The 16,322-nt window shown below is 36.0% G+C and overlaps 1 protein-coding gene across 4 annotated transcripts in view; it reads left to right on the forward strand.

The window, feature by feature from the left end:
* Window positions 1-16,322, forward strand: part of SLC9A3 (solute carrier family 9 member A3) — a 51,111-nt gene that overhangs the window by 33,117 nt on the left and 1,672 nt on the right. The window contains exons 6-16 of one of the 4 annotated variants that reach the window (XM_015854848.3): window positions 163-383; window positions 2,308-2,510; window positions 3,303-3,392; window positions 4,898-4,968; window positions 7,208-7,337; window positions 8,727-8,842; window positions 9,443-9,572; window positions 10,060-10,236; window positions 10,817-10,892; window positions 12,486-12,599; window positions 13,776-14,019. In XM_015854848.3, coding sequence (XP_015710334.2) covers window positions 163-383; window positions 2,308-2,510; window positions 3,303-3,392; window positions 4,898-4,968; window positions 7,208-7,337; window positions 8,727-8,842; window positions 9,443-9,572; window positions 10,060-10,236; window positions 10,817-10,892; window positions 12,486-12,599; window positions 13,776-14,019 — 1,572 coding nt within the window. Of the gene's footprint in view, window positions 1-162; window positions 384-2,307; window positions 2,511-3,302; window positions 3,393-4,897; window positions 4,969-7,207; window positions 7,338-7,848; window positions 8,046-8,726; window positions 8,843-9,442; window positions 9,573-10,059; window positions 10,237-10,816; window positions 10,893-12,485; window positions 12,600-13,775; window positions 14,024-16,322 lie in introns of those variants that run through there. The other 3 variants (XM_015854849.3, XM_085540070.1, XM_085540069.1) reach the window with 3 other exon arrangements.

The following is a 16,322-nucleotide window of genomic DNA, read 5'->3' on the forward strand; positions in this document are numbered from 1 at the left end:
GAAATGCTTTTTAACCAGATGAAAAAGCACAATGCCCTCTGAGTGTATTTTTTGTATGTTTGTTTTAGGAATTTTGAATTACTTTGTCATTACATCACAGACTAATATTAAATGTTACATAAAATATTTTCTGAACAGTTGGATCATTTTTTCCCCCCCTAGGATAACATTCTGTGGCATTTGCTGTCAAAAATATGTCAAGGCTAATATATCTGAACAATCTTCTACAACTGTAAGATATACCATGAAAATGTTGGCCAGTGGAGCAGAAACAATCATCTTCATGTTCCTAGGAATTTCAGCTGTAGATCCGGAAATTTGGACTTGGAATACAGCTTTTATACTCTTAACTCTGGTATTCATCTCAGTATATAGAGTCATTGGTAAGGGGATAATCTTCTTTGTGTTGTTGTTTTATATTTTTTTGCCCATACCAAACAAAACCAAGCCAAATCAAACCAGTTCATTTCTTTTAGTTGAATTTATGGTTGTTGTCAGCTAGTAAGGAAGTTTTTTACAGTCAGACTTACTGTAAGTGGAAAATATAATAGGATTTTACTTCCGTGAGTTAATTCCTAGCCCCATAATTAAGTCATTTGAGTAGTTCATCTATTGGCTAATTTCTGTTGATGAACACATTATTTACAAAGTCTCCCAATGAAATGAACTTTGTTATTTATATTAAAACCTAGAAAAATAAACTTGTGAGTCCTGCCAGCCATCTCTTTTCTTCAGTTCTTCCAATTTGGTAATAAAGAGATTGTCTTAAGCTAATTTTATGGTTGACTTCATATTTGAGATGCCCAATGATGTAAGACCATATACAATTACACTACAGGTTCTCTGGCTTGAGAAATAATTCTCTGGGCTTATGAAAAACTGAGTAAATAAGTGTGTGGCAGGTAAGGATTACGTACTGTCAATGTACTGGACTTGTATAAATTTGCAAACATTCAAAATACTGGTAACACTGCCTAAATGCATACTTCTACAATTTAATGACTGTGAAATAGACAAAGGCTCGAAACAGAATGAGGTACTTCCCGTGAGTAGCATGCATTTTGATTTCATGCTTGTGCTCACATCTTGGAATTTTCTTGTTTATTCGAATATCTGATTTAAATTACACACCAGCTGAACCACCTACCTAGTTGGCAGGTTTCCTAAACTCTGTAATCACATTCAGACTGAATGAGCTGAATAAAAGATCTAGTACCATGTCCTCATTTCTAAATAGTCTGTAACCATTTTTCATTTTGCTCCTCCTTACCAATTAGGGTGTGTAATGTGCTTAAACAGGTTTTCATTTTCTAAACCTTATCATTTGTTGTTTTCCTAGTATTAATTAACAATCCTGTAATGTGAGTGAGCACTAAACAGTAAATATTCAGCAATGACAATATGAATCCATGTAAGTAATTAAACTTAGACCTTGATAAATTACTAGATGTCTGATGGTATTGGGCCTTTGTCTTTGTACGTGATTACAGCTATCATGCCCTCAGAGAATTAGATTAGTGACGTGAATTAATTTTCAAGGTCCCTTTCATCAGAGGCCTTTCTTACAGTGATATATATTTTTCTTTCCTTAGTATAACCTCCAAGTTCTCTAAAAATAGAAGTATTTATTTTGGTCTGGCAAATGTAATGCCCCTGGCCTGCTGTTTTGGAATGCACATTCTGTGCCACTCACAAGAATGCTGAAGCAGCTTTCCTTCTGCATGGCCATACTATGATTTCTAGAACCTTAGGTCAAGCATCTCTAGAAGGCAGTATCTCATCTGTATACCTGAAGATGGTGTCAGCATAACAATTCAACTCTGCGTAAGGCATTGACAGTGATGACACTTTTAGTATGATTTTTAAAAAGTACCATACTTACCACGTTTCGTAAATCAATGGGCTTGCAATGATCTTATGTTTTGGTATTTCGTGCTATTAAAATATTTTATGTATGTAATTTAATACAGTGCAGAAGTTCTATTATTTTTCAGACATTAATTTCAAAGAATAGCACATAGCAGAATTTCACCTTCAGTGCCTGTGTTAGAGGAAGAAAAATTCTTGTCTCATATGTAAGGACAGCATTCCCAGATCATAGAATAAGCTTCTCTTAACTCCTCTGGCTAAATGTGAAGGGGAAGATACGAAGTGGCCCCAGCCTCCCTGGCAGTGTAGAAGTAAAGTGGGTGAAGCAGAAGATGTAAAGAATTTATTATGAAGTTTGTACTGTTTCTGTTACACACTGTTGAGATACTGACATTTAATAAGAGCATTTCTAGTCATGCCGATATTTGTTTTTTATAGGTGTAGTTTTACAGACCTGGATTCTTAACCACTACAGAATGGTCCAATTGGAGATAATAGACCAGGTAGTGATGTCATATGGTGGATTACGTGGAGCAGTCGCTTTTGCTCTGGTTGCACTTCTGGATAGAGAAAAAGTGAAAGAGAAAAACCTGTTTGTCAGCACAACTATCATTGTTGTATTTTTTACTGTTATTTTCCAGGTAATTTTTCTTCCTAAACATGTTTCTTGAAAGGAAAAGGAGTCTCTTTAAAGTATTAGGCCTTCTCAGCTGAAGGTTGCGTATTGTTTCACTGAGCTGAAAGCATAATTGACTTTGTAATTTTAGTAACAAAGATCCTATTTTATGTTTTCATACAGTACCACATGGGACAAAACACCATTTCCTCTGTGCTAAAAAATGTTCAGTCATAGCTGCGTGGTATTAATAGTACTGAAGTTAATATCTGGCTAAACATCCTTAATCTCATAGGAATAACTATAGGGAACAGTTCTTCTTACTGGCAAATACGATCATTAAGCTGATCTACCTGAGCGAGCCTAGGCTATTATTTTATAAGACGGCAATAAGCAGTAGAACAAGAAAGCATTAGAATCCAAACAAAGCAGTAATTTGTGTATGAAAAAAAATATGAACATAAATGGTGATGTGTCAGTACACTCCAACTTGAAAGACTTCAAAAATGTATCAAAAATTTAATTTTCATTACAAATCACATATATGTGTGGAAAACAAACATGCACTAGTATAGGAAATACTCTCAGCCTCGCAGTGCTATATAGAAGATATGTCTTTTTCTGCTCTTTGAAGCCTTTTCAAGCCTTTGTAACAGTATCTGAGGGTTCTGCATTATTTTACTTCTAATGGGGAGAGGGATCAAGTAGAAAAGTATGATAAACAACATATTCATGTATAAAACCACTCTATTTAAGACTGTTCAGCTGGAGGAGCACCTAATACCTGAAGTATTTATTATCATGTTTAATTGCCTAGGGACTGACAATCAAGCCTTTGGTACAGTGGCTGAAAGTGAAGAAAAGTGAACACAGAGAACCAAAACTCAATGAGAAACTTCATGGAAGAGTAAGACACTTTTAAACAATATTGTGGCATCATTTGAATTTTTGCAGAATGCCTGGAGAGAAAAAACTGTAAAAGAAAAATTATTTCTGGAAGAGAGAAGGCAATCAAATTCAAATTTACAGAGCAAAAGACTTCAAGTTTATCAAGAATTACCACATTAGCTGTAATTAGTTACAGGACTGAGTCCAATGAAAACATACACAACATTAGTTTTTTCTGTTCATTTGCTTGAAAATTCACCGGCGCAAGCGGAACTGGGGAAACAGCTGGAATAATATTCTTTCTCTTCATCTAAAAGAGGAAGATGTTTGATTGAAGGTAGACAGGGAAAAGTATGTGGAAGAAAGTTTATTTTTCCTTCTTAATTATTATATGTCTGCTTTCAAGCTGGAGGTTACCTGAAGTGGAGCGACACGAGCAACAACTTAGTAATGAACAGGGTATATTTCTGAGGAATCCTTTTTAAGACTACTGAACAAATATGTTATGTTTTTAGTATCCAGCAGATAAGTTGCTTCATTTACAGATAAAGTATTTACGCAGAAATAAGATTCTGATATTTTACTATTTGAAAGTCAGTAGTCTCTTCCCAGAAATTTATTCTGTCTGACATGGGATATACCTTTGTGTGTCGCTCTCCAAACAGTAATATTAACCATCACACTTCATTATGTTAATTGATTCACCACTATACTTTAGCACATAGCATCTAGGAGATGTGGTTCTAAGAGGAATATAAACTGCTGCCTTTAAACAGAGCAGTATCCATTCCCAGAGAATGGGAGAGAGGCACCTTATTTACAGTGTAGTTTTCTCCATTTCTATGACAGATGTCTCCTGAAACAGTAACTAGTAATAAATGCAGAAATAATTCATATCATGGTTATTGATGCAGCATGCTCTAGATTCTGTAGTAATCAGTTCAGTAGAAATTAAAATGTTAACAAGTGTATAAAGAAAAAGATCAAATTCTGCTACAACTGCCTTGTCTTTACTCAAAAGTTGCAATCCTCAGGACTGTTATCAACCATGTGATAATAAATCAACTATGGCATTTTGCTCTGGATAGTAAAGGAATGGCGTCTACTTCTACTCTGAGGGAAGATAAGGAAAAATTAAGAAAATAAATATGAGGTAATAATATCAACTAACTTGAATCATCAATGCTAATAATGACTCATTAATATTGGGCCAAAATGGAGATGTAAAATGAGTCAACAATGAGTCTTAAAACTCAATGTTGATAAAGTGAAGGCTTAAGTACCTTCTTGTGAGACCTCATAAATTATGAATAGTCAGTGAATTTGTAAAGGAGTGGTTAGAAGGCTCAGACCTTTGAAGAAAGACATAAGGTAGTGTTTCTGTAAAGAAAGAAAAAAAAAATCTGCCTAGCAGCAAAAAAAATTTTCTGCAGAGTTACTTGGTCTATCCTGACATAAATTGAGGTATGTTCTAATTATGCCTTTAATTTATGTGTGATACTAATTCCACTTCTACTTCCCTAGGCTTTTGATCACATTCTTTCTGCTATAGAAGACATCTCTGGACAAATAGGACATAACTATCTGAGAGACAAGTAAGCAGTAACTAACTTGTAATGTTTCAAATACTGCTAGGAAATCTGATATGTAAATTATGACTTTTTAAGCCTGTAAGCCTGTGAATTTAGGGACAGCAAGTATGTCAGCTGTAATTGAAAATGTTATTATACACTACACTGAAAATTCTGGAAATAGAGCAAATATGAAAGCAGTTAATTTTCACCCCTTACAACTGGAACACTTTCTTTCTCTGCCTCAAGTTCAGACTAGACCTTTTCAGACATGTCAGTTCACAGCCAGGGCTCTCTCTCAAGACTAGAGAAATATCTATTTGTACAGAATTTAACCAAAAACTTTAATATTGATTTTTCACTATGATACCTTATTTTGTGAATATTATCTGTGTGGGGAGACACTAATGAACTCAAATACTGTTGTGCTAGCTACTTTTACAAAGGATGAGTTTGAGTTTTGAATCTGAAGGTGATTGCGAAGAACCCTTTTAAATGAGTCATATGGTTTAAGTCTGTTAGTTTGAAATCACTACTGAAAATTGTGGTTCACTTACAACCCCCTCTGTTTATTTATCTTGAGAGAAGAAAAATTATTCATCCAAATGATACAGACACCATTTTCATAAAAGCACATTTGAAGAATACCATCATGAGGGGCAGGCTTCCATAAGCTAGATGAACAAATGTCAAAAAAGGATGTTAAATCTGGAGTTCTGCAAGTGTTATTTAGGTTTGGACTATTGCTGTCTGTCTGGATTTAAGTCATAACACAGGTACAGACACTCACAGTTGTGACTTGTTGATCTTCTGACTCAACATGCCAGTTCAAGTCCAAAAGTCGTTCAGTTGCATTAGTCATCTGCAGAACTTTTCTCTAAGTCTTACTGAGAAATTGAAAATAGCATAGTTTTAGTATTATACTCATGCAGGTGATCAACTTCTAGGCTGGAGCTAGATTGTATCTGGCACAAGCAAAACTGTTCACCTTACTGTACCCAATCACAGAGACGGTTGTCTTTGTTTCATTTTTTTTCTCCCAGTTTAATTCAAAAGTATGCAGTGTGTGTGTGTGTGTATGCATTTAAGCTCATACAAAGTAAGAAAGCTTGGGCAGATCAATAGTTTGAGGCAAGCTGTGAAACTTATAACTTATTCCTTTATAATATCTGCATTTACCCATTGAAATCATACATATTTCTTTTGTTTGGTGTTCATTTATACAGTGAAGAATTCTCAATAGGCACACCAAATAGGACATCTTTTTTTCTTTTGGTAATTTTAATTTCAGTAGATTGCATTGCAATGGAACACATCGTCAGGTCTGAAAGATTCACTTAAGAGTGGAAGTAAATATTTTTAAAGTGACAGGTTAGAGTTTGTCTTCTCATATGGCAGAAGGTAATAGGCTTGAGTAACAAGAGCCTTTTCCTTAGTAGCTTAACATAGATCCTCAGTTGAGTGTGTGTATAAATTTGTTTTGAATGAGACCACGCTAAGTCTGCTTCTTCTACGTTATATATACATGGAAATATGGAAATATAACTTCATCAAAGAAATGGCAGTAGCCCAGTATTTTCAGTTATATGCTCAGGTGCAACAGCCTGGAAATTGATGTTCAGATGTTCTGACTAGAGAAGAGGAATAATGATCAATATTTGAGCACAAGCATGAAATGACAGATATCTTACTATCAGATGACCTTGGAAGTGGAAATCCCAGAAAACATGAACCACTTCTATCTCCTGGAGTACCCAAATAGCATGAAATGAGGCCCTCTCAGTGCTTTTGGAATAGAACAGTTGGAAACTGGCTTTCTAGCCTGAGTTACCACAATACAACTGTGGAAAAGTACTTTTTCTTCCAATAAAGGGAAGAAACTTGAACTTCTAGAATGAAGATTTTAAGTATAATAGTAAATAATCATAAGTGGAAAAGCAAGTAGCATGATTTACCAGAGTATAAAATGTTCTAGTGGCTATGAAATGGGATATTATAATCATAGCAATTGTGCTGCTGCAGTAGTGTTTGTTAAGTGAATCTATTTAATGCTTAGTGACAGCTGCAAAACTAGCTGTACCAGGTTTTCCTTTAACTTTCTTTAGCTATTATTTGAAAAGTTTCAAAATACAAATCCTCACATTTTTATACTTGACATTTTGTAAACATAGTTAGCTCACAGAATAATCTTTTCTGAGAAATTATGAATGCTTGGATGCTAAAATTGCTTGCTGCCCTTAACATGTTTTGTTTAAATTATCAGGTGGTCCAATTTTGATAGGAAATTCCTCAGTAAAATCCTGATGAGAAGATCTGCTCAAAAATCAAGAGACCAAATCCTTAATGTTTTCCATGAACTCAACCTGAAGGATGCAATTAGCTATGTGGCTGAGGTACTTATGAATACTTTTTACTTTTTTTCCTTTCTAGTTTGGTTTTTTTTGTTTGTTTGTTTGTTTGTTTGTTTGTTTTTCATCTACAGCATAATCTAAAGATGATATTTGCAGGAGATGTCTAAAAAAAATAATGAAAAACTTTTCATTTGTTTTGTCTAAGTAGAATTTAAGAGTTATGAGTCTTGTTATCACCTGCTTGGGTGACCATAGTTCTCAGTATTCTGCCTGAACCCCAATATGAGTATGTTATACGTATGTTGATGTATCTTTCTGTTGGATTTCTCTGAAGAATTTTTTATCTATATTCATTGCATCAAAAACCACTACACTTGGAAATGGATGAATTAAAATAATGACTTTTCCCTATAGAATACTAGCTATCTGTGATAACAAATCTGATTTGATGAATCTCATTTCCACATGGTATGAACATTTGACTTTAGTGTTATCTTATTATGAAAGATCACATTACTTAAAAAAGTAAGCAAAGCTTACCTTTGCAATATAGACAGAGCTGTGGGAGTGGATTCAGAGAAGAGCCATGAAGAGGATCAGAGGACTGGAGCATCTCTCCAATGAGAAAAGGCTGAGAGAGCTGGGCTTTTCCAGCCTGAGGAAGAGAAGGCTCTAGGGAGACCTCTTTGCATCCTTCTGGTACTTAAAAGGAGCTTATAATCAGGGGGAAGACAGAAATTTCAAGCTGTCTGATAATAATACAGTGAGGGGGAAGAGTTTTTAACTGTGTGGAAAAAAATTATATTAAATAATGGGGAGAATTTTTTCAGTCAGAGTTGAAAGGCACTGGAATGAGTTCTCCATAGAAGTAGTGGATACTCTATCCCTATCTGTTTAAGGCCAGTCTTGATGGGGCCCTAGGACAACCTGGTCTAGTGACTGATTTAGTGGTTGGCAGCCCTGCTCATGGCATTTCATGGTTTTATGATTCTACTAATTTCTCTTCACAAGATAATCTCCAAGTAGTCTTGTAGACTTATACAAGATGTAACATCTGCTGTTTCCAGTCTGGTAGAGAATAGAAAATGTAGTGTAATGTCTTTGAAAACATTGCTGTTATTGCATTGATGTTTGGAGTCCTAAAATTATACACATATATTCCTATGTGCTTGGCATGAAAGTTAGTACAAAGTAAAGGGTCCATCCCTGAAGGGCGGAGTTAACCTGCAAAAGCACAAAGGCATAATTTTCAAACAGGTTTGACCTAAAAAATCACTCACCTCACCGTTTGTTACCATTAACTAAATGCAACTTCTCTCTTATTTCTTGTGCCATTTGCAAAAAACAGCCTCATGTGATCTGCATTTTTTGATCCCCATTTTACTGCAGGTGTTTACAGCTCTAATGTGTCTTGTTTCTTTCTGTGGCCAGGGAGAGCGTAGAGGTTCCTTAGCATTTATACGTTCTCCAAGTACAGACAACATGGTGAATGTGGATTTCAGTACCCCACGTCCAAGTACTGTAGAAAGTTCTGTATCTTATTTACTGTAAGTAACTTGTACTGATTGATTGCATCTTCTGCTTGTTGTTTTGTTGTGTGTGATGCAGTGCAAAAAAAAAAGTAGTTAAAATGTCTGAAAAATGTCAGTTACAGGTGCTTCATTCACAATTTTTATGAACTACAATTAATCTTTTCCTCCCACACAAAGAAGGTGATAGAATGCTGTTATTCTGTTGCATTTTGAAAACAAGTTTTGTAGTAAAGGCTGGTAAGATGAAGCAGTGCCACATTAGAATCGTTTCTTGTACCTTTCGTTCACCAGTTGCTGTAGACAGAACCAGACAGCATTTCTGTGTCTGTTCCAGAAAAGATTAGGGGAGAGTCAAGGAAAATAAAAATTGCTGCTTCCTTAATTTCTTCCTGTCTTGTTCACACAACAGCCCATATGTCATGTAAATAGGGGAATAAATGTTGACAGCCACCTGAAAGAAAAAATCAATACCTTTTTCTTTTTTTTTTCTTTCTTTTTTTTTTTTTTGCATTAGATATTTTTATTCAGCCAGTTTTGACATTTTATTTATTTAGTTATTACTTATATGAACTTCATCTGTAGAACATATTGTTTCTGTTTCATATTCTTCTTCAGGAGAGAAAAGGCTGGACCAGTTTGCCTTGACATGCAAGCTTTAGAGCAGAGGAGGAAAAGTATTCGGGACACAGAAGACACAGTCGCACATCACACCCTACAACAGTATCTATATAAGCCCAGGCAGGAGGTGAGAGCAGAAGGCTTGCATTAGTCTGTTTTAAAATGAAAAAATTAGGATATTAGAAACCAAAAATATGGAAGCAAAACTCAGAAGGAAAGATCTTAACTCTAAATTCTACCCTTGAGGGAGGTAGGCTCTTTTTGTATGTACTCACACACTTATCAAAAGGCCTTTTTAATAGAGAGGGTCTAGCGTGAGTCTGGGGCGAACACAGTACAGAACTAGGTCCAATATAAATTGAGAATAAATATATCGTGTAGTTCAAAGTGGTTCAGACACTTCTATAGAGAGGTTTACTTGGAATGAGTGTCATTCCTTCTTATGCAAGGAAAGAGGGGAAGAAAGAAAAAAAAAGTAGAATGCCTTTAGACTATGCTTTGGTTCATTCTTAAAAAGAGTTGTTTTTATTTTCATGACACAAGCTGAATGCATCGATATGGCATTCACCTCTATTTCTAAATAAATTAATATTGTCTTCCCGTCCTCATAACAGCACAAACATTTGTACAGCCGACACGAGATCATGCAAAATGAAGATGAGAAACAAGACAAGGAGATTTTCCACAGGACAATGAGGAAGCGCTTAGAATCTTTCAAGAGTACTAAACTAGGAATAAATCATCCCAAGAAGCTCAATAAAATCCACAAACGAGAACGAGGCCAAAAAAGGGTAAAATATCTGTACAAGAACCCAGATGTAACCACATACTATACAAACAAAGGGAGAGCAGGGAGGATTCTCAAGGTTCCCATATCCTGCATCTATCTCTGTCCTACCGAACTTCAGTGACTTAAATGGTCTAAGCAAGGAGAGATATAACTGTGTGATGAATCAAGGGGCATCTTTACATATGTTGTTGCTTTTCCCTATGCTTTCAGACACTTTTGAGTGAGACTTTTTGGGTGAGGTTTTTTGATCGCTTGAGAAACAGCAGATTTGGAGCCATGCTGGAACACTGTGGGGAGCTTTTCCAGGACAGCTGTAGCATTTACCATTTCACAAAAATTGCACAAATCTAGGAACTTACATCATATGAAAAGACAAAGTTTTTGTTTTTGGTTTTGTTTTTTTTTTTTTTCCTTTACAAGTACAGAGAAGCAAATTAATGACAATAATATTGAGCCTCAAAAAAAGACTGCAACAGATACCAGGGTAATGCTGCTCAAAAGTGATTTCGAAGAATGTTATTGTCTTAGCTCTATAATGTTGGTAGCATTTTTGTTAACATAATTTGTTTCTTTTCTTTCAGCGAAACAGTAATGTCATACCAAATGGAAAAATTCCTTCAGAAAATCCAGTACAAGATTATACTTTGAAGGAAAAAGGTAAAAAGACCTTTAGACCAGTAACATTTCATCAGCTAACTTGTCTGTAAAATACCCCTTTAAAAATTTAATGATATGCAGTGGTGAAGCTATTAGAGAGGAACTTCTAGTCATAACACAGACTAGGGATCTAGTCCATACTTAAAAGCAGTATCTGGAACATATAGAAGTTGTGTTTATTTTTTTCTAGGCTGATGGATGACAAATCAAACTTGAATCAGTGTTTTTACTCATAGCTGTAAAATCTCTTGTTCAAATCGTGAAAGCAAAACAATATGCTCACTGCAACATAGTTGCATTTTCAGCTTACTTTTCTGTTATCTGCATAGAGCAAGTTTTGCTAAAGATTTTGTTTTTCATGACAGCAAGATTTGCCTTCCATGACACCATACCATACAAAGTTCAGTCAGAATGGAAATGTCAATTGAATTAATGCCTATTTATTTAGAAGAGTCTGAATCAAAGTTGAAGCTGAGTTGAAGTTAGAACTTGAGGAGAGAAGGCAGATTTGAAAGAAAAACTGTCACAGGTCAGTTTGAGTTAATCCTTCATAGCTATGTGTCACCTAAAAACTGAAATGTGACTTAAAGCCCACTGAACTAACCCTTATTTGTAGTCTTTCTTGTGTTTACTCAGACTCTTAATCTCAAAGAAAGTTGTAGTAAAGTGGAGAGAGTAATTTTTTTCTCTTTAGATCCAAGCAAGGTTTTTTCTTTACGCATGCTACCTAAGACATCTTCTGAACATTACTTTGTTTGACTGACAGAAGCAATACACGTTGGCTGAAACAGACATAATATTCTAGAACACCCTTGCATAGAAAGTGCTTTCCAAAGACTTTGATTAGTTCATTCAATGCTGTCTTGTTGAAGAGCTCTGCATAAAAGTCATCATCTACTGGGGAAAAAAAAAAAAAAGAAAAAGAAAAAGACTACTTTGGAAGACAAGTGGTTTAGAAGCTGATAGAAAGCTGATTTGATGATGGTAGAAGCAGCAATTACCTCACCAGCTTTGAAATTAAGCAGAGTTCCAATGTCAACCTCAGTCTAACTGGCTCTGGGCAGCCTGGTCTGGTGGTTGGTGACCCTGCACGTAGCACGGAGGTTGAAACTAGGTGATCATTGTGGTCCTTTAAAACCCAGGCCACTCTATGATTCTATGATTCTAACAATGAAAATGTAGTAACAAGTTGTTTTAAGGGACTGCATTTCTCAACATGTGAGCAAGGAAGAAAAAAATATAACAGCAGTGGTCGCACTCTGAAAGATTGTTTCCTGCAGTCTCAGAAAAATATACAGTTCTATTAGTCAGCAGTTTATTCAGAATGTGAAATCTCTGTCAAAACACCAGGTAACAACGAAAGGCTGAAAGCTTTGTTGAGTTTGTCAAAATAATTGGTACCCAAACTGCAGTCCACAAATGCATTCACACTGTCATGCCAGTGCTACAACTGTTAATTAAAGTTTGACTTTATCTTTGGTAACTGTACTAGTATAATAATACTCTTTCACTTTTTCATCAGAACTGAAAGAAATCTCTGATCAAACTGGACTCATGTTTTTTATTGTGTTTTTTTTATTACTGTTGTTCCAGATTCTGAATTTTCTGAAGCAGAAGAAAATAATGATTATGAAACATTGCATTTAGGCAAAGGAGTTGATTTTCTGGCCAATGTAACCAAGCAAAATTTTACAGATAACCCTGCAGGTAAAAATATTAATTGCATGCAGAATTTTTTTTCTCAAATATAAAAAATAATTACTAAATATGCTGCAGCATATGCTTTATTTTTGCTTGTTTGTTTTGATTGGATCTGTTCTCTTAGGGTTGATATTTGCATCAAATTTGCTATTGATATAGATGGAAGTTGTGAAAATGACTGCATAACCCAGATCTAAATTATCTTCAGCAACAGAAAATGTTAATGTTGTCCTATCTCACCAGGCCAATTGATTTCTACTTGCTTAGAAGTACTTTGCTGTGATATGTTTCATATTTCTTCTTTCATGCAGTATTTCCTAAATTCACAAGTCCCCCAGTTCCCTGCATACTTACGGAAGTCATTGAAAAGTACAGATTTCCAGATTTTTAGGAGTATTCATTGGATCTTAATTCCTGACCTGAAAGGCTCCAAAATACCATACTGAAAGTAAACCACTACATATAAGAGACAGTGTATGATGTGATTTGTAAGATGATAAGGTTTAGTATCTCTTCAGCACTTTTGTGTCTCAATTATCACCATATGTAACATCATTCATACAGCGAAGAAAAATCCTTGTGTCTGTACTCTTTTGACAGTTAGGGTGATATAGTATTTTAATTGCCCAGTGACAAATTCCATGTTTGAATATTTATAAAGACATAAAGAGATGAATCCAGAAGTATGTGATTAGCAAGATGCAGGTCAAGACTGATTTTACTATTTCTATATCTGTTAAAACACTGAATTTGGTACTTATATTAAAAGGCTCCTTTTTACTTCCATGTCTTGCTTCAGTGCCCTCACAAACATCTTCTTTCCACATGGAGTTGTGCAGTTCATGCTTTTGCATTTTTTGCTCATCTTTTCCTTCTTTTCTTTATGGATTTGATCTGATTTTTTCTGCAACTATTTCATGTTTTTATTTGTTTTGCTTAGGGGATGAGCTGGCCTATTCTTTTAGGGATTTAGTTTATTTTCTCTAGATATCTCAATCATAACTTCATATTATATTCAGTTGTTCACTATAAAAAATATCCAAATTAACCAGCTATACCCAAAACAGAAAAAGCAATAGTCTTTTTGCCTATTTTTTTTTATTCCTCTTTTACAAAGCACCTTTCTGTGTTACCAAGAAATCATTTTGATTAACTTTATTTGTCACTCGTGAATTTTTTTAGGAATTGATAACCCAGTATTTTCAGCTGATGATGATCAAAGCATCTACATGAAGTTCTCACCATGGTTGTCTAGTGAAGATACTGTGGTACCATCACAAAGGGCCCGAGTGCAGATCCCATATTCTCCAAACAACTTCAGACGTCTCACTCCGTTCCGGCTCAGCAATAAATCAATAGATTCCTTCCTGCTAGCAGATGGCCCAGAGGAACAACCCAGACCTATTCTCCCAGAATCAACACATATGTAATATCTTAAAAGCAATTATCACCTTTCTTTTTAATCAGTCTCATTCAGTATCAAGCCTGAGTACTGACAAGATTATTTTTCTGATTTTTCTTCTCCCAGTGTCTCCTTACTTCTTGACTTTTTCCTACAAGTAAACATCTTTTATTTTCCTTCTATTTGAATAATACAACATCTTTCTATTTTCCTCCTACAGGGAACCCACCCAGCTATTTGAGATCAAAAGCCTTGCCATTTTTAGAACAGAAATTTTTTTATTCTTTGTTTTGTCTTGAAAATTCTAAAATGCCAAGCAAAAGGTTTTCTTAATATCAGAATGTTTTTTGTATCCAGTTTCAAAAGACTTCATTTTTCTTGGTTAGTCATTTCTAGAAGATTAAACTCATATTTGAATTCCCTGAAATTACGTAGTTCTGATTCAAATCTCTTTAAAAACAGTTGTTATTTAAGTCATATTGTTGACACTGTCTTAATCTGTAAGCAAAGATAGGATGAAGTACTATAAAAACAATCCATGTGCTGATGTAAAAAAATATATTTTGCCTGTAGGAAGTCATATGAGTCATTTAACTCACTGGACTATATTGTATTTTGGCGTACAACAGAAACAGCAAAGTGATTGGAACAGACTGGATAGCTGGAATAAGGCCAGTGAGATGAAGTTCAACAAGACCAAGTGCCAGGGCCTGCTCTTTGACCACAACAACCTCAGGAAACACTACAGGCTTGGGGCAGAGTGGTTTGAATACTGCATAGAGGAAATGGAACTGAGGGTATTGGCCAATGCTTGGCTGAAGAAATAAGCAGTGTGCCCAGGTGGCCAAGAAGGCCAATGGCATAATAACTTGTATCAGAAATAGTATTGCCAGCAGGAGAAGGGAATTGATCATCCCTGTGAACTTCTTTCTGGTGGGGTTGCACCTCAGATACTGTGTTCAGTTTTGGAAGCCTCACCACAAAGACTTTGAGGCTCCGGAGCATGTTTAGAGAAGGGCAACAAAGCTGGTGAGGGCTCTGGAGCACAGGCCTTATGACGAGCAGCTGAAGCAGCTGGGATTGTTCAGTCTGGGGTAGAGCAGGCTCATGGGAGACCTAATTGCACTCTGTAACTACCTGAAGGGAGTTTGTGGTGAGGTGGGTGTTGGTCTCTTCACTCATGTCACTAATCTGAGAATGGCCTCAAGCTGTGCCAGGGGAGATTCAAGTTGAACATTAGCAAACACCACTTCTCTGAGAGAGTGGTCAGGCACTGTAATGGGCTGCCCAGGGAGGCAGTAGAGTCTTTGTTGCTAGAGGTGTTCAAGGAACACGTGGTTTAGTGAGAAATATTGGTGATAGGTGGATGGTTGGACTGGATGATCTTATGTGTCTGAATTTCTCTTAACCTATGTCTTATTTTAAAAGTAAAAGAAATTTTGATGCAGTAAATAATTAAATTTGACACAGTAAATAACATGTTGCCTCTAATGCCTTAGAGGTTTAAAAATAAATTAACTCTGGGTTTATATTAGCATCACAGAATCACAGAATGACTCGAGTTGGAAGGGACCTCAAGGATCATGTAGTTCCAACCCCCCTGCCTAGCGGGGCCACCAAGCATACACATTTACTAGATCAGGTTGCCCAGGGCCCCATCCAACCTGGTCTTGAACACCTCCAAGGACGGGGCATCCACAACCTCCTTGGGCAGCCTGTTCCAGGGCCTACCCACTCTCCTAGTGAAGAACTTCCCCCTAACATCCAACCTAAATCTTCCCTCCTTCAACTTGGATCCATTTTCCCTAGTCCTGCTATTGTCAGCCCTTTCGAAGAGTTTACTCCCCTCCTGGGTGTAGGTTCCCTTCAGGTATTGAAAGGCTGCAATGAGGTCACCCCATAACCATCTCTTCTCCAAGCTGAACAAGCCCAACTCCCTCAGCCTGTCCTCATAGAGGAGGTAATATCCCAGTTGCCCTTTAATTCTTGCTCTGTAAAAATTTTCCACACCATAAAATCAGTCTTCATTTCTATAATCTACAGAGTCAGTGCAGTAAATGAGGTGGGTCAGGTCACAGTTCAACCATCATAATTGAATAGAACATAGGGCACTGATTAAGCGATGAAACGTGACAGTGTTTCATCGTGAATTAGCTTTCATGGCATCCATGATCACAAATGTATGACCTAGTGCCCTCTGTTCATCAACAAATAAAGGAATGTGACAAGTTGAAAGTAGTTAATTGAGGAAACTTTTCTCAGACAAAGATCTCAGTATAAGAGTGGAGAAGAATTTAATAATCTTTGGAAAACAAAGAGGAATGGAA

The sequence above is a fragment of the Coturnix japonica genome, chromosome 2 (assembly GCF_054131305.1).
Source record: "Coturnix japonica strain WE chromosome 2, WE-NBRP24, whole genome shotgun sequence".
Lineage (NCBI taxonomy): Eukaryota > Metazoa > Chordata > Aves > Galliformes > Phasianidae > Coturnix > Coturnix japonica.